The 17,547-nt window shown below is 39.2% G+C and overlaps 5 protein-coding genes across 5 annotated transcripts; 3 read left to right on the top strand and 2 right to left on the bottom strand.

The window, feature by feature from the left end:
- Positions 1 to 1,325: 1,325 nt before the first annotated feature.
- LOC6613674 (WD repeat domain-containing protein 83) lies at positions 1,326 to 2,713 on the bottom strand. The gene is made up of 5 exons (XM_002038108.2): positions 2,567 to 2,713; positions 2,395 to 2,513; positions 2,261 to 2,333; positions 1,671 to 2,201; positions 1,326 to 1,596 (listed from the first exon to the last, which is right to left on the bottom strand). The coding sequence occupies exons 1-5, from the start codon at positions 2,643 to 2,645 to the stop codon at positions 1,472 to 1,474; spliced, it is 927 nt and encodes a 308-aa protein (XP_002038144.1). The 5' UTR covers positions 2,646 to 2,713; the 3' UTR covers positions 1,326 to 1,471.
- Positions 2,714 to 2,978: 265 nt separating this feature from the next.
- Positions 2,979 to 5,102, top strand: LOC6613673 (cdc25-like protein phosphatase twine). Its single transcript, XM_002038107.2, has 2 exons — positions 2,979 to 3,265; positions 3,344 to 5,102. The coding sequence occupies exon 2, from the start codon at positions 3,344 to 3,346 to the stop codon at positions 4,622 to 4,624; it is 1,281 nt and encodes a 426-aa protein (XP_002038143.1). The 5' UTR covers positions 2,979 to 3,265; the 3' UTR covers positions 4,625 to 5,102.
- Positions 5,103 to 5,401: 299 nt separating this feature from the next.
- On the bottom strand, positions 5,402 to 6,889 carry LOC6613672. The gene is made up of 2 exons (XM_032718061.1): positions 6,679 to 6,889; positions 5,402 to 6,609 (listed from the first exon to the last, which is right to left on the bottom strand). The coding sequence occupies exons 1-2, from the start codon at positions 6,742 to 6,744 to the stop codon at positions 5,596 to 5,598; spliced, it is 1,080 nt and encodes a 359-aa protein (XP_032573952.1). The 5' UTR covers positions 6,745 to 6,889; the 3' UTR covers positions 5,402 to 5,595.
- Positions 6,890 to 12,550: 5,661 nt separating this feature from the next.
- On the top strand, positions 12,551 to 14,225 carry LOC116801013. Its single transcript, XM_032718177.1, has 2 exons — positions 12,551 to 12,710; positions 14,146 to 14,225. Exon 1 carries the CDS (start codon positions 12,576 to 12,578, stop codon positions 12,702 to 12,704), a length of 129 nt encoding a protein of 42 aa, XP_032574068.1. The 5' UTR covers positions 12,551 to 12,575; the 3' UTR covers positions 12,705 to 12,710; positions 14,146 to 14,225.
- Positions 14,226 to 14,676: 451 nt separating this feature from the next.
- On the top strand, positions 14,677 to 17,305 carry LOC6613671 (protein tyrosine phosphatase type IVA 1). The gene is made up of 4 exons (XM_002038105.2): positions 14,677 to 15,459; positions 15,522 to 15,688; positions 16,909 to 17,040; positions 17,102 to 17,305. Exons 1-4 carry the CDS (start codon positions 15,340 to 15,342, stop codon positions 17,211 to 17,213), a joined length of 531 nt encoding a protein of 176 aa, XP_002038141.2. The 5' UTR covers positions 14,677 to 15,339; the 3' UTR covers positions 17,214 to 17,305.
- The last annotated feature ends 242 nt before the right edge of the window (positions 17,306 to 17,547 follow it).

The raw sequence follows: 17,547 nt of genomic DNA, 5'->3' as shown, positions 1-17,547 counted from the left end.
GATTTTGAACAACATAATAGAGCAGCGGCAACAGCATAACGACAAAAAACGAAACCGAAACAAAACAGAGTACAAAAGAAACAAAAAAAGAACGCAAATAGACATACAATTTATGAATTTTGTTTGGTTAATTCTTTTGAATAGCATGCATTGGAAAAGCGCGAAAAAATATTTGAACGTTGAGAGATGCCGAAATTGTTTAAGCATGTTTAATTGATGATTCCTTGAACTCTATAAACACCATCGCATTAATTTTTACCTTTTTTTAAATTATTTTTTCTTATCTTTAATTTTAACGTTCATAGGCGTACGTTTATATACTTTTGAATGGAACTTATTGAGTTTTTGTTGATATATTTGTGTAAAAAAAATTTTAAGTCTAATTATGTAAGCGAGTGATGAGCGTAGGTGGTAAACATTAAACAAAGCAAGAAAACAAAAAAACAAAAAAAACGAAAATAAAAACAAAAACATTAAAACATTCTAAAGGAAGAGATAAAAAATGCAAAACGAAAACAAAATAAAAAGCAAGTGAAAATCGTTTATTATATAAACTATTATATAAATATATATATATATATTAATATAAATTATATACAAATTACGCATACCTACCACAACATATATAAATAATACATGCAGCGTACATACGAACATAAGTAACGGAACATTACATAATATTACTACTAAACTACCATAAACAAATACTTTGCATACATATTTAATATGCTTTAGTAACATAAGTACGACAGGTTCAGATAGTTTAACCAGGAGTCCCTCGATCCCAAGTACCCCTCTCCATACCCCCTACCCCCGCCCTTGCCCTTCAACAAAAGAATGCGCACGTGTGAGCAAGAGGCCAATGCTGCAGCTGTCTCCCTTCGCCAGGCTGCGTCTGCGCCGTGCAATTTCAGTTTCTTCTTGACGTTTCGTTCAAGACGTCTCATAGCTGCCAGCTAGGACACCAAGTGTCCCTGCTCGGGCGCCACTGTTGAGACCCGCGATTCGAATTGAAGAAGCTCTTGTTCGCGCAGCGCTGCACCGCGGCTAGGCGTCCCGCATTTTCCCACAAGGAGAGAGACTATGAGAATGATGAAAGATACAGCCAATGCATGTAGGCAGCTACATTGCGTCAACCACGCCTGCTCGCCCGCTCGTCCGCATTCGAAATATTTGATTAAGGAAACATTATGCAGGCCGTTCATAGTTAAAGGAAAAGAATCGTGAAGATTATATAAGCCAGATCATACGAAAACAAACACATATTACTACATACATTCATGCTCTATGAAAACAAAAAATTATGTCAAATAAATGGTTTTTCCTTTTTCCCTCAACAAAACAATACATTTTTATTTTGGCGGGCTATTTTTATGATAGTTTAAGGTGGGCTTCTGAAGGCGTCTATATATTTAATAACTATATTATTTATATCACTAGCTTTTTTTAAAACTATACAGCATTATGAGACCTATAATTGCTCCTCTTCGATTTGCAAATCTGTCGAGAAGACATACATGTCCCGACGTCTGGCAAAGAGCATTTCCTGTCGCTTGGGATGAGTGGCTAAGGAGTGGACGACGCCGCCATTATCACCTGTCGGATATATGACGAAGGAAACCGATATGTTAATATATAGTTAATGATATAGTTCAACTTTACTTCCTTACTTATGCGAATGCGCTGCAGTACTTTCCCTTCGAGCAGGTCGTAAACAAAGGCGTCTCCATCACTAGAGCCCGTGACTATGTGGGCATCGTTCGACAGTATTCCGCACTCGATGTGGTAGTCATCGCCGCGATGGCCTCGGTACTCGGAGAGTAATCCCCCGGTCTCACAGTCCAGCAGTCGAACCACACTATCCTGACAGCCGGCCACCAGACATTGCTCGTCGAGCGTCTGCGCCAGATAAGTGATGGGTTCACCAACCTTGTCGCAGGTTAGTTCGCCCACCCGTATATCGTAGGTCCTCACACATCCGTCCAAGGAGGCGGCGTAGATGCGATTCTCGTTGGTTGCCACAGTGGTAATGCAGTCCCGGGCCTCCTTCATCACCTGCACGGGATCGAGGCGACGCGTTCGAATGTCCCAGCACATTACGGCATTATCCCGACCCCCGGAAATGGCTATCGAGGAGTCCTCGTTGAAGCAGACGCATCTAACACCTCCGGCATGGCTACGCAGGCGCCGTACTGGAGCTCCTGAAATTAGCAATAATTGGTGGGCTATGAAAGTGAGTGCGAAAATGATTACAACTCACCCGTGGACACGTCCCAGTAGATAATGCTTTTATCTAAGCTGGCGGAAACTATAAAGCTACTATCACAGCTTCCCTGCAAGTTGTTGAATTGGATTGCCAAATAATAAGAATAATACTAAGTGAGACAACTTTACCGCCGCATCGGTGACTTCATCCGCATGACCACCGTAAGTCTTAAGCAGTAATCCCGATGCCGGATTCCACAGCTTTATCTTCTTGTCAGATCCACAGCTCAAGCAATAAGTGCCATCAACTAAAGATTAATATGAGTTAATGCTTAGTAATAGTGCACAGAAATCCACTTACCATTATAGCGCACAGCTCGCACTGCACCTTGCTTGCAGTCAATTGTGGTTTTTACGTTAAAGTTCTCAAATTCCGGCATATTTACATTAACAACAATAACACAACTGCAGCAAGGAACTTATAAACAAACGGACAGTGTGGCCAGATGTAATAAATGGTAATATGCTCTTATCAAATTTTCCAATGGAAAAAATGACATGCTTCACAATAATAATGGTGAAATGTTTTTATTTTATTACGCTAATTAACGAATTAATTCTCACCAGCATACTAATTATTCTATGTATATTTTTCTTTTAACTATTTTAGATACAAATTTATTGATTTTATCTCATTTTTATAGCGTGTACAAAACGCAATCATTAAGATGGCTGCGCATTTAATATTAAATTTCATTGCTCTTTGACAAATAAAGTTGAACCAGCCATGCAAATAACACCAACAAAATATACAAGCAATTTTAATCCAAACTAGAGCGTCCTATTTAAATTCGGCGCAGTGGTGAGTTAGCAGGTGGTGAACTTATAGCGGTAGAATGGGGAATTGATGAAGGCGCCAATAAAGTTGACCGCCAAAAGCGAAACAAACAAGTGGGCAGAACAAGAAAATCGCCAAGGATTTGGCAATCGAAATCACTACGCACGCTGGAACCCAAAGTCGAAACTTCCCAATTGTTACGTTTATCGCAAATAGATCAGGGTAAGGAACAATTGCGAAAATCCAGCTGATTTTGGCAGCTTACAGCTGATGGAAAATCTTTGTGTTTTTAACGTGCAGATGGCGAGCAAGCGGCTGATGCTCGATGTGGAGGAAGAAGATGATGAAAGTGGAGCGTGTGGTCAGGAGAATTTAGATCCCCATGCTGCCGATATGGAATACCAGGCCAAGAGGCGCAAATCTGGCGCGCAGGAGACTCCGCTGCAATGGCTGCTGAAGCGGCATGTTCCCGCCAGCGCCAGCGTTCTATCGCCCATCACCGAATTGTCGCAGAATATGCAGGTAGCCCGCCTGGATGGCACTCCCAAGTCCACCCAGAGAATGCCAGCCGCCAGGACGCTGAACAACTTTAATAGCCTGTCCTCGCGAACCCTCGGCAGTTTCAGTAGCTCCTGCTCGAGTTACGAGTCGGGCAACTCGCTGGATGATGAGTATATGGCCATGTTCGAAATGGAATCAGCCGAGAATCACCATATTGAGTTGCCCGACGACTTGGAAGTGCTCCTCAGCGGACAACTGAAGTCGGAGAGCAATTTAGAGGAGATGCCCAACAAAAAAGGCTCCTTGCGTCGCTGCCTCAGCATGTATCCCAGTGAACAGCCAGAGGAAGCGGTTCAAGCACTGGACGAGGAGACCAACATGCCCATCAAGAAGATGCAACGGAAAACCCTATCAATGAACGACGCCGAGATCATGAGAGCACTGGGCGATGAACCAGAGTTAATTGGAGATCTCAGCAAGCCTTGTACGCTGCCCTGTTTGGCGACAGGCATAAGGCATCGTGATCTAAAGACCATCTCCAGTGACACATTGGCCAGACTGATTCAGGGCGAGTTTGATGAGCAATTGGGAAGCCAGGGCGGCTACGAGATCATAGACTGCCGCTACCCATACGAGTTCCTTGGCGGACACATACGGGGGGCCAAGAATTTGTACACACGTGGCCAGATACAGGAGGCGTTTCCCGCGCTGACCTCCAATCAGGAAGATCGTCGCATCTACGTGTTCCACTGTGAGTTCTCCTCGGAACGGGGTCCCAAGCTACTGCGCTTCCTGCGCAGCAACGATAGAAGTCAACATGCCCACAACTACCCGGCACTAGACTATCCGGAACTTTATATCCTGCACAATGGGTACAAGGAGTTCTTCGGCCTCTACTCGCAGCTGTGCCAGCCCAGCCAATATGTACCAATGCTCGCACCGGCGCACAATGATGAGTTCCGACATTTTCGGGCCAAGACCAAGTCCTGGCAATGTGGCGAGGGCGGAGACAGTGGAATCGGCGGTGGAGGCTCTCGTGGCCTCCGGAAATCACGTTCTCGACTGCTCTACGCCGAGTAATGTTTTCAGGCTGCAGATACAATTCTTGAACCGATCCCACCTGCCATAAGCTCACAGAGATCTCAATGAGAAACGATGGCTGCCCAATTTTACTCAGAATTATTTTGTAATATTTAAGGACGCACATTTTAAGGTTCATTTCTTGTTGCGTTGTTCAAATGTTGTGAATGCACTTTATATTTATTTAGTTCCTGATTTTGTATTATGTTCCACGTTGTGTGAACACAGAGAACCCAAAAAAAACCACCAAAGATTGGAAGAAGAACAGAAAATGGATAAATGTTCTCTAGTCAGTGTATGTAATAGTTTCAAAATTAATTAAAGTTCATTTTTGTGTTCGGAATTTAAAAGTTAACTTAAGAAAGTATTTCATATTTTATTTTAGTACTTAAGCATAATAATCTAACCCTTGGATTTAAGAACTTCAAAGAAAATTACGAAAATTGTCTATGTATAAATACAAACTATGCTGAAACTATTTATGTGGATTCCACCTACATCGGTCAACTTTTATTATAAGTATCTAAAAACAATCATTTAATACACAATTTAAAAGTTTTAGGATGAAAAACGTTTAAGTAAAACAGGAGATATAGGAGTACTCTTAAAATATTTCAAGAAAATTCGTGATACAAATTTTAATTCAAATGAAAAATATTCCCTAATTTATATGTTATTATATTTTATATATTACAAAATTTTAAATGCTATAAACTAATAATGAAATATGAAGAAAACAAATAATTTCTTACTGATCGATAATAAAAAGGACCACTATTTTTGAGAACAGTTATAAAATACTTATCATTTTATTCATTTTTGAACAATTTCTGACATTTCGAAATACAATTCAGATTGAAATGCTTTACAGTTTATGTTTTTAGAGATTACGACCAGAATAGGTTTTTTCCTGGATTAAGGTTTCACCAAAGGGGTTCTGTATACAAATCTTCAGTCATGAGGATGCCCTACTAATCATCATTTTCAGGTGCTTCAAAAGGAGCCTTGCAGCCGGCCTTATCGTAAAACTCGAATGGCAGCGGATCCTCGTTGTCGTAATAGTCGGAATCACGGGCGCAACTGGGACCAAGTTCCATTTTCACCATCTTGTCGCGCCAAAAGTCGAGAAGCTCCTTGGTGAGAACCTCATCCCTGAGCTTGTAAATCCAACTGTTGTAGTCGTCGGGCCCATAGAAACCAGCATCACCCTTGTACTCCTGCAGCAGCTCGGCGGCCTTGTTTTGATCCTCCGACGAGGGTGTGCCATCGAAGAGCAGCTTCCAGATTATCTCCCTGGCGGCAGCCGCTATCTTCTTCACGCTGGCCTGGTGAACGCTGTCCGGAACGATGATTTTGGTCAGGACAAAGCGCTTCATTAGCGTTCGGTATTCCTCGAGAGGATTTTCCTTGGTCAGGGCGGCCTCAAATTCGCCGGACAGAGCGGCGGCATCATCGGCACTCAGTTCACCCGGAGTGGTAGGCGTCGCTGGCCCATCCTGATCCAGCGAAGCCTGCTCCTCCAGTGCTGCGCGCACCTTTAAGCTGGCTGCAAATGGAGCGGTACAACCGGCATGGGCGTAGAACTCCAATGGCGGGGTGTCGTCGCTGTCAAAGAGATCACAGTCGCGTGACCAACAGGGACCGAGTTGCTTCTTCACCAGCACATCACGCCAAAAGTCGAGGAGCTCCTTCTTTAGAACCTCATCCCTCAGCTTGACAATCCATTCGTTGTAAGGCGTCGGGTCGTAGAAGCAGGCGTCACCACGGTATTCCTCCAGCAATTGGCTGGCCTTCTCTGTGTTCGATTGCGAGGTACCGGCCTCGTCGAATAACAGCCGCCAGATGACGTCACGCGCCGCTGCAGCCGTTCGATCGAAATTCTCCTTGGTGACATCATCATCCACGATTTCGTCTACCTGCACGCGTGTTTCGATGAGCTTTTGGTAATCCTTCACGGGATCCACCAGGCCAATGGTATAATCGTTCTGTCGAGACAATAGTTGTTATTGTTTGTAAACTATTTTTGTTTATTTTCTATGGCTGTTGTTTATTACCTGTGCTACTTTCTCTGCCGTTGCCATTTTGTCGGATTGTGCGTCCTCGGCCTTTCGCTTGGACATTCCCCTCTGGATAAATCGGCGATATAAGGTTCTTCGCAGTAAAATGTTTAAATTCGTTGGGCTGTTGATCGTCACTTCTGGCGGAATGAGATAAGATGACTAATTCAGGTTGCCGCTTGCTGTTGCGGTACTACGTATGTAAATAGTAGGGTAGTTCTTTTCTATAGAGAACATTTCAATTGGGATGTTCTCGAAGGGGCAGGACTAGAATCAAAATAAGACGACCTTTTGGAGGAAGATGAAAATAAAATATGTTACTTTTTAAGAATATTATTATTTTTATGTTGATATTTTATTGCAAAATATATCCGCTTATACTTTTAATATATTCAACATCTTTTAAAATCACTTCTTTCATATTTTATGAAAAAAACACATAATGTGTTTTTGAAAAGTAATGCAAAATAAATAATATAAATATGAATATAAAGTATCGATTATGCGCACAATCTAAACATCGATTAAGCACTAAATAGCATTTGAAACTATCGGCCCTATCGAGTGTTCGAGCTAATCGAATATAATCACTATCGGTGTCTACCAACACAAACGAGCGAATTGTTCGCAACGCCTACTTCGATTACAAGTACTTTGCTCTTGGAAATCGGTAGAAAAAATTGTGCAATCCGTGCTGGAAACTACAGATATTATTTTCGCCCGATTGATTCATGTCAAATTGATTGATTCATTTTATACCATTGGTTCCGCCCTGTGCTGACTGTATGTGTGTGTGTGTGCGTGACAGACACAAAGAAATTTGAGGTTAAGCTGCAGACGAATTTGCGTTAATGTCGCTGAAAAACCAAAGCTTAACAGTATTGTTATTCAATGAAAAACACTTAAGCTAAAGATACAGTCAATTTACAATTGCAATAAGAGCAATAGTTGTGTCGTAAAGGCAACACACACAAGCCAATTGCATTCGTGGAATTCGTGTCGGTGAGAGTCTCGCGGTGCGTCTGTGTGTGCGTGTGGACGTGAATTCAATTTTCTCGTGCACGAAAAGCAACGAAAAAGCTTCAAAAGTTATACTCAAATGTGTATGGCAATTGTGGTAAGTGCGGCAGGGGATCGGCTAAAGCCGCAAGTTTTTAAATAATACATTTTTGTTGCATAAATTGTTTCGAACGTCAACGAACACTCGCACAACTACTGAGCCCCAAAGTATGTGTGCTTGTGTGCGTGCATTGGCATTTACATTCAATTTTTTTCGGTTAAACAATTTTAGACTGGATTTTGATTTTTTTATTCAAAAAATAGTAAATAGTCATCTTGTGAGTCTAGAATATGTTATAAACTATTTGTGCTTACATTTTTTAGTAAAATAATACAAAGAAACTGAAAATGTGTACTTTTTAAATGAACAAATCTGTGTAATTGCTATGAATAATGAATGAATTCAATCGAATTGCAAATTCTGCTGTGTTTGCATAAAACGTTAAGTTAAGTAATATCCTATTTGTTATCATACACTTCAATAAATGGGTAACTTCACGCATTTTACTTTCATTCGACCCAGTTACCTGGTTAACTGCCATCGCCAGTTGAAAGTAAATGTCAGCTGACCCAGTTTTGCCATCCGAACGGAACTAGGACGGGACAAAAACTATTTTGCACTGCACCAGTTCGAGTTTATTTCTCTTTTTTGGCAGTTTTTATCATCTTCATACGTCATTTGCTGGGTACATACACGTAGATTTATCTAATATCTAATCTGTTGAAGACATTTCGGGCAGATTTATATCATATCAAAGCGGGAGAGCAAACAGTAAACAAAAGACATGGCCGAGAGAAATGGTTTCTGAACAATACAGCCAAATCAGTTGGCATTTTATACTGAGCAAATGTGGACGCAGCAAAGTTGTAGTGCAAAAAGATTGCCCTCCTGCTTCATAGCTTTCAGTTTTACAATCAGTTGTTACTCAAAAAGGTTTGGCTGTGATTTCCTCTTATCTCGAATTTTCGCATTTTTTCCACCTGTGTTTTTCTTGATCGCACTGTTTGCTAATCGATATCAGCAAATTGCGTCAATTGGTTTTGAAAGCGGTATATTGAAATGGAACCTGGCAACTGAAACTGTCCCAAACGCACCACAGGAATATTAATTATACTCCAACCGGTGGTTGAAAATCCCAACGATATTCGTTTTTTAACCAGTTCTCTTGTCAGATTTCTTGTGCTCTCCGTTTTATTTCCGTTTGGGGTCTCTTGTCCTTGAACAAGTTCAATGATATTGCCCCGGCCCGGCAATACAAACAAAAGAAAGAGGAAAAAAAGAAGAATCTCATTCGGTTTCGTTCTCTCTTTTTATTTATCCGTGATAAAAAAGAGCGAGCCAGATAAGCCTATCAGCCAAGGGAACAATTTAAAAATCCGGTTTGACTTTATCAAAAATATACCGATATATCATATCGGTATATATATCGTATGAGGAAAAGACGTCATCATTTGGACGCACCGATTGCCAAACCCGAATAATTTAGTCTGTCAATCATACACAATATATTTTTCAAGATTGAATACCTATCTAGGATTGCATTAAATTCCATTTTCTTATCAAGAGTACTACATGTATCTCAACTGAGGATTGAGATTACGTATACGCTTCTTGGTTATTTTGTATTCCAGCTGTTTGTATTTTGTTGTCTGGGTTTATCTGCTTTCCGCCAGTTCTCAAATATTCCATATTCCCACGCACACAATCGCACGTCAATTGAATTCCTCGTAATGTGTGGCAATACTTTCGATCATTAAAGTGTTTCCAGCAATTTGTTTGAGGTCATTTTGATTTAGTGCAATTTATTGGTTCCTCGGAACATCTTCAATGAACCGCAGCTTGAATTCTAGAGCCAACTAATTAAATACACTCGCACATTAGTTAGGAGCAACTCAAGAACTCGCTAATTAGAAATGTCGAAGTAGCAAGAGAGTTGCGAACTTTCAGACTACTTTTCGCGGTTATATATCATTGTGGTGTATTTTTTTTTTTACTGCTGTCACGTTTTGGCAGCTTGTGTGCAGAATTTCACCAATACATGTCATATCCAAAAATAGACCAAAAAGCAAACAACAAAGCATGCAATACGATTTACAAACGTCAGTGGGCGGTGAAGGGTGGTAGATTGGTGGAAAATGGGGAGGGGAAAATGTCACCGACCACCCCCGGATTCTATATATAGTGCGCGATAAATGCGGCGCTGTTTGTCCTCAATAGTTTTGGCCTGCCCTTGGTTAAGGTACACAGTACCCAAAACTAACCAGGAAAATGGCATTTTGCTGATGTGCCATGCATGTACGTACTCCTTGTCTATAAATCAACCTTGAAGGACCTGCAATTTGTGGCAGGAGTAGACATGCATTCGATAATTGCAATAACAAGACAAGATTGCTTATTTCTTTTTGTTTTGGTTGCATTTTATCAAAACAAAACAACAACAGCTGTTTTCCTCTTAAAAGTCGTTGATGATGACGCATGAGAAGCCGCCGCCTGGTGCGTCACGAAAAACTGCGCGACCACTTGGCAACTGAAAAGGCGGTCTGAGATCCTAGTTGCCACCATTTCCTGCTCATCTCCTCCTGGTCGCAGCACTCGAGACGCCTCGGGGTGAACTTAAAATTTCCATTATGGCGAAATACGGAAATGCGCGGATGGGTGGAGATGGTGTTGGGACTGGGGCTTGGACATCGCCCTTCCTCCTTTGGCAGTCGCGCAAAATCAATAACTCGAGCTTGGTCTCAGTCTCATTTCGAGCAGCAAAGCCATGTGGCTCTTGCTATATATTTATATCTATCTATCTATATACATCTTTCTTGACTATTTATTGTAAGATAGATTTCATATATTGATCCTAAATCATTTATAATTGTTCTTAATATGCATTTAAGATTCCCTTGATTTAAGATCCAATTTGGTTTCGGTGAACTATTTTGTTTATGTTTAGTCTACTAGTTTTCCACCGCGTGTGGTGGCTACTTTTTGTAATAATAAGTGTATAAAATAGATGACCAAATCAACTTAATGTATTCTTAGTGTCTGCGTTATGTCTGGCTTTTTTCGGCACGTCTCCGATTTTATTGACACCCGTGGACAGACTTGAGCTTAGTAAGCTGAGGCTTGAGTGGCAGTTACCCTCATCACATTTCCCGTCCGTTAGTCTTTTTCAATTTGTTTACAACCTTTTACTACTGTTTTTTTTTTGCAACTCAGTGATTTTTCGGCCGATCTTGTTTGCCAGGATTGCAGTCGAAGTCTAAACAAAAACTGAATGGGGACAATCAAAACAGGGAACTGGAATCGAAGTACTTTGAACCCCGAATCCAAACTCAGACACAACGGTGTTGGGTTTTCTTTCTTACCTTCAGATTTCATCGGTTCCTTGTTCTTTGTTTCCTCTTGTCTGGCCCTCGGTCTAAGTCGTCTGCTCCTGATTCGGGAAAGTCCAATCAACTTTCCGCTCAGACGACACCATCTGCTACCTCGCAGAGGGGAGAAGAGAACAAAAAGAATCTTCTGGCAAAGATACAATAGTGTGTTAGGAAGTTTTGCCTAATTGCACGAATATCTTTATGTTGATTTGAAGCAAAAGTTTGATTGCATTAAACCCCACGTTTAAAAACCTTAAGATGTATTAACAGATTGGAAAATGCATTTGAAAATCTGTGTATGTAGCGAGGAGCATTCAAGTGGAACATATACTGTATGTACCCATGTATGTTTGTACATAACAAGTAACAATAAAGCCGCAATTTGGTATTAGTGTCGTCATGCCATTTGCCTACATCTCGATTATAATCAACTGGTTTAAATGTAAGACTAATTTCATATTAAGTTACACGTTTGTGTGCGACGTAGCCTTCATTAACTGTGCATATTATAAACCGCATTTAGCTTTGTTTATTGCCCTTAAATAACGACTAACCTTGGCATCCCGTAAAAGTTATAATCTGCCTGCGAAACTTTCCTTAGCTGTGTTTGTACTTTCAAAGTCAGGTAGCTAGACGGGAAAAAAAACCTTTATATGTTAAAGATCTTATCAATCATTTATTTATTCCCCGAATTAACAAGCGTTTCCACATAGATATTTGAATATCCTACGGATTTTATGTCTATATGCATTCTAGCAGTTTGAAATACCAAGCCATTAACGCAAAATAATTTGTATTGGTCATAAATATAAGTGTTTGTTAGGTAATGTCAATATTATTTGATTTTCTTCGAAAATACAGGTATATTCAAAATTATAGTTGAGTTTATTTTTGAAACTTATTTCACAGATGAAGTCAAAAAGAAAATTGTAAGATCTATATTTAAAATGACAGAACACAAAATATCTCTTTTGTCTAGTTTCTAAAATTAAACCACTTAACATTTTAAAATTAATACCCTCGTGCTTTTTCATCAGAACTACTTATACCAAAACGAAATCAGCAATGTAGCGAATAAAATACTTTAAAATGTAACATGTATTTAGTAAGCATTAAATCGCGTTTTCACGGTCCATTGAACTCTGCTATTTTTATTTAACAGTAGAAAGTTAAAACTAACCAAGCAAATTGTTTCTATTTTTCCTGCCTCTATTGTTTTTGCACAACAGACCTTTTAAAGTGCTTTAAATATGCACCAGACTGTAAGATAATTTTTTGTGGAAGTAGTGGGGGGTGGTGGGGCCGAAAGCAAACCTCTCTGCGTGAGCGATTGGAGAGATGTGCGTCACGACTCTCTCCGCTCTCCGCTCTGCCCGGCAATGGAGACTTACTGCCGGACGGAGCGGCCGTTTCCGTGGCGTAAAATGGGTGGCGAAGAGTTGACAATCGCCAGTCGATAGCAAAACATGAGAGAGTGCTCATCGCGCAGCAGTACGCGTCTACTTAGTGTGGTAATCGTAATCGATCAACGTCTCAGAATCGACACTTGTCGATATTTAATCGAGATACTATCACGCCGCATAACGGGCGATTAACGATAGGTAAATACAATTTATCCGCTGGCAAATCTGGATGTGGAGGACCAATCCTCAGTAGTTTCCAATTAACTGATAGGAGAGAAAGCTTTACGATCCGCGGATAAAATCGATTAGTTTCTTCCGGCAAACACCTGTCGATATCTAATCGAGAGTCCATATCAACGCGTTACAAGCTCCGTCGTAATCAGTAACTAATCACTGTATTTGCTTAAATGCATAGGGAAATACCTATGTACGTATAGATATTTACATATATATTTGCCTGTGTGACTTTTCAATTTCGCCAAGACGCAAAACAAAAAATACATTGCATAAGTCACAAGTAAAAACCGACTGAGAAATATAGCATCAACAAAAAGTGTTGTTGCTTAACGTGTCATGCGGTAAACACACACACACACTGACAAATCTAGAATGTACTGGTATATACTAGGTGCATTCCGAGAAGAAGTGAAAGTTTTCAGTTCTATCAACAAAGTGTTCCTTTTATATGTTTTGTTTTTTTTTTTTTTTGCACCCGCTTCTTAATTAGTTTCACGCGTTTCAATATCACTCGCTATTCCACAATGGATTCTCCAAATACATACCATAATCGAAATGCCTTTACCAGAAGGAATTGGCCAATTTTCGAGAGAAATATTCGCCTACTTTAGGCAAAAGTGCAAAAATAAACACAGGTCGCACTGGGGCCATAGAAAATGGAATATTTGCTTAAAGAGTTATCGCGTTTGTGTGTATATACACGTATATATGCGAAATACATATTATACAATCATTGTTCTGCTTCGGTCTTTATATTTGTGAACTCATTTTATACATATGCTTTTCACGATCATCAACGGCATATAAATAATGTAAACTGGTCGTGGAAATGAGGAGACATTATCTTGGATCACTTTTAGGGAATATTTTTAATATTTTTTCAGACAGCAGGCGACCAATACATTTAAAATCCACTTCAAAGATCTTTCTTGCGTATGTTCTCTTGTTTTCGCAGATAAATTTCAGTTGATAAAGGCGGTTTTATTTTATTATTTTTAAATTGGCTATTTTGGTTGCTAATTAATTATTGCAAAACTTGGTAAATCCTAAAAATGTTGAAATTATTTTTATTCCACTCGCAATTTTTGTATGTTTATGGCATCTGTTTTAAAATTGTATATAACATACAACGTGAGCCCTAACCCTTGAATGATTTCGATTGTAATACACCAGTTTTATTTTTATTTATTTATTAGAATTAGAATTTATATGTCACTTTGCAAATCGATTTTTTTTGTATACAATGTATTTCCCCTAAAAGCTTTTAGTTGCTAGTTTTCAAACATTTATGGTGGTCAAATAAATTTCTACAAATAACTTTCCAGCTTTTTGTCAATTTTCATTTAATTTAAATGTGCTACCGAATGTTGTCTCAACTTTTTATTTCTTTTTGCAGTTGGTTAGACCTGTTCCCACATCTATGGAGTTTCATCTAGACAGTGCAGAATACTGCCAGGCACAGCACAAATAAAAAGTGAGTATGGATTATTTTTGCAGGGTATATGGTCCTCTTGCTTAATTAATTAGCTCAAGTGGCACGGGCGGTGGTACACTGCGTGGCGATGGAAAGGTCACTTGACTTACAATGAACAAAGCACTGTGACCTTTCTGGACAATTGACGGCTTGACCCGCCCCGAAGAACATCGCGGATAAAAGAGTGTCGTGCGAGACAAAATGGCGAAAGTCTCAATTATTTCATTGCGTGTAATTGAGCTAAATTGTTTTTTAGTTTCCCACGAATTGTTCTCAATTAAATGAACAATGGGAGTCGCTAGAAAGAAGCTCAAACCGACTTGCACCAGATTTGTCTGGAATTGTACTCATTCTAGTCTCACTCTTTGCAGGTAAGCAATCCTACAAAAAGGCGGAGATAGCCTGAGTAAACACAGTCACCTCTTCGGGAGTCGACATCGATAAGTGGTGTGGAAACCATCAGAATAATACCGTCAACGGATCAGCTGAAGTAGCGACAGCAGCGGCATCAATTAGCCCAAGACTGTCGATCTATGGGAGAGAAAGAGGAATACTAAATTCAAAGCATCGCGGTGATCACAGATCATATCACAACAAGGAAATATTTAAATTTTCAACAACGAAACCTTGAAAAAGTTGTAATATTTTCGAAAACAAAACGGGAACTGAGCCCAAATCATTTTTGTTAGCTTAAAATACGTGTGACACTTAACAGGGAACCCTTTTTTCAGTCAAAGAAAATTGATTGATTTTCTTTGTGATAGCAGAAAAATCCATAATTGTACTTAATTGAAAAAAAGAACTAATTTTACTTAAACGATACTTAAACTAAGTTTGTGTTTTGGTTTAAAACATTTAAGATACGATACGAAAAGAGTTAATTATATTTATATTTATTTTTTATACATAACTCTAGCCTAAACAAGATTCAATTGTAAGCCTCTAACACGCTGAATTTTTAATCTAGAAATCAAACTACTTCCGTTAAAAGAAACCAATCAAATCTTTGTGAAAACGAAACAAAAACCACACCTCAAGATTGTAAGCAAGTAACAGACTATACTTAAGTGCACACGAGCCAGATTAAGTCCTTCAGAACAGCTTTTGTAATTGTTTATGAGCATCACCATGCGTCAAAAAGATCTGCGCCCAGCCCCCGCTCTAATTGAGTACAAGGGCATGAAGTTCCTAATCACCGATCGACCATCAGACATAACCATTAATCACTACATTATGGTAAGTCCCTTAATCATCTCAGCCTTAGCCACAACCCATTAATTTCCCTATCGTTCTTGTAGGAGCTAAAGAAGAACAATGTCAACACTGTGGTGCGCGTGTGCGAACCCAGCTATAATACCGACGAGCTCGAGACACAAGGCATTACTGTCAAGGACCTGGCTTTTGAGGACGGCACCTTCCCGCCTCAGCAAGTCGTTGACGAGTGGTTTGAGGTCTTAAAGGATAAGTGAGTACAATAATAGCGCTCTAGCATTCGCGTAGATAATTGTTATTTTATTAATTATGTCATTTATGGCATTGAGCGTTTTTTTTTGGTTTCACATTCAAACTGGAGATCTAATAAAATTAGTCATTATTTATTTGATTTTAGTTAGTTTTAACATTGAATATAAATAGTAACAACATTATTATAACTACACTGTAAAAATATTTTCATTTATTTTTAAGCGAATTAGATTGATAAACCACCAGTTCAAATAGTTCTTATTTAAGACATATGTATTTGCAATATTGAATTATTTTATTAAACATAATTTCTGAGCTATCATAAACCACAATCGAACTAAACGCGTCTACAAAAAATAAACCTCAAGTGATTTTTATCAATTTATTCAGTATTATTTGTTGCTTTGTGCCACTCAATCTAAAGACAATAAAATATTACTAAATTCAAAGAATAAAAAAGCCAAAGACAAATATCTAAAAGCTGCGCTAGCCACATATCCAATGAGCTGTTTAAAAATTCCACACAAATTAAAGAAGAACATTTTGAAGTTGTACAGAACCCCGCTTGTAGTCCCCGCTATCGCCTTAGCTGCTAGCTTAGTATGATTTCCAATGCTCATCAGTTATAAGTTGCTGTATAGAATTTGGCTAACTAAAATCTTCTGCACATTCCTTCCTTCATACTTCTCTCAACGTTTTCGTTTTGTAAATTTCGAATTCCACACTCCATCAACAACTTGTACTACCTGTAAGCTACCAAACTTGATCAACGAGAACTTACCTTACCTTCCTATATGATTCGTTTCGTGTGCTATTTTATGATACCGCTGCTGCTGTGCCCTAGTTTTAGAAAGTCCACAAGCGCCACACTATCCTACTACAAACATAAGCGATTCTCGCTCAGACACATACCAAAAACAGTTCCACCAACAACAGCAACTGCAACTGCAATAAGAACTTCAGCAACCAGAGCCAGTTTATCCGCAGCAACAGGTCGGGACACAGATACAATTCCCCTAACAGGCACAGATAATCTCAATGATACTGGCGAGGCAGCATCAGCAATTTATAATAATACTGCATTTGTTGATAATGAAACTTGTCGGTAAGCGTAGACCTAGAGTTATAGGCTTAGACCAAAATCAAAGCAATTTAATAATTAAAGTAAGCCTTTATATTTGTTTTTCAATCAACTCTATAACTTATAATTGTACCTTACAGATATCAACAAAATCCGGAGGCTTGCGTTGCCGTTCATTGTGTGGCTGGTCTGGGACGAGCTCCTGTCCTTGTTGCCTTGGCACTGATTGAATTGGGCTTAAAATATGAGGCAGCAGTGGAAATGATTAGAGAGTAAGTGTTTGATAACCAGCCGACAAGAAGAAAAATGAGATTAACATGCAATTTGTTTTAGTAAACGACGTGGAGCCATTAATGCCAAGCAGCTGTCCTTTTTGGAAAAATACAAGCCAAAGGCGAGACTAAAGCACAAAAATGGTCATAAGAATTCATGTTCTGTGCAATAGATTTCCAACACCATATGTATATTCCCACCAGACAAAAAGTGTTCATTTTTTCAAAAACAAAAAAAAAAAATGCAAGCGGATAGAAAAGCGCGTACACAAATATGAATTGATAGGCAGCAATCCGAAAAATTGAATTAACCATGTACCACAGAGAGCCCAAAAATATGGACGGAGAAATTGAGTTACAGCCCCAGTTATTACTAAACCTCAAATCTCAAATTGAAATGTATTGGCAACAGTTGTGTAATTTGTATGTATTAATTAATGTAATTTATTGTTATTTTACAATTGGATTCAGCCACACCACAGCGAGCTAAAAAAATTTGATTTTGTA

Source organism: Drosophila sechellia, chromosome 2L (genome assembly GCF_004382195.2).
Source record: "Drosophila sechellia strain sech25 chromosome 2L, ASM438219v1, whole genome shotgun sequence".
NCBI classification, from domain to species: domain Eukaryota; kingdom Metazoa; phylum Arthropoda; class Insecta; order Diptera; family Drosophilidae; genus Drosophila; species Drosophila sechellia.
The sequence above is the reverse complement of the archived record's forward strand: the minus strand, read 5'-3'. Positions and strand labels throughout refer to the sequence as shown.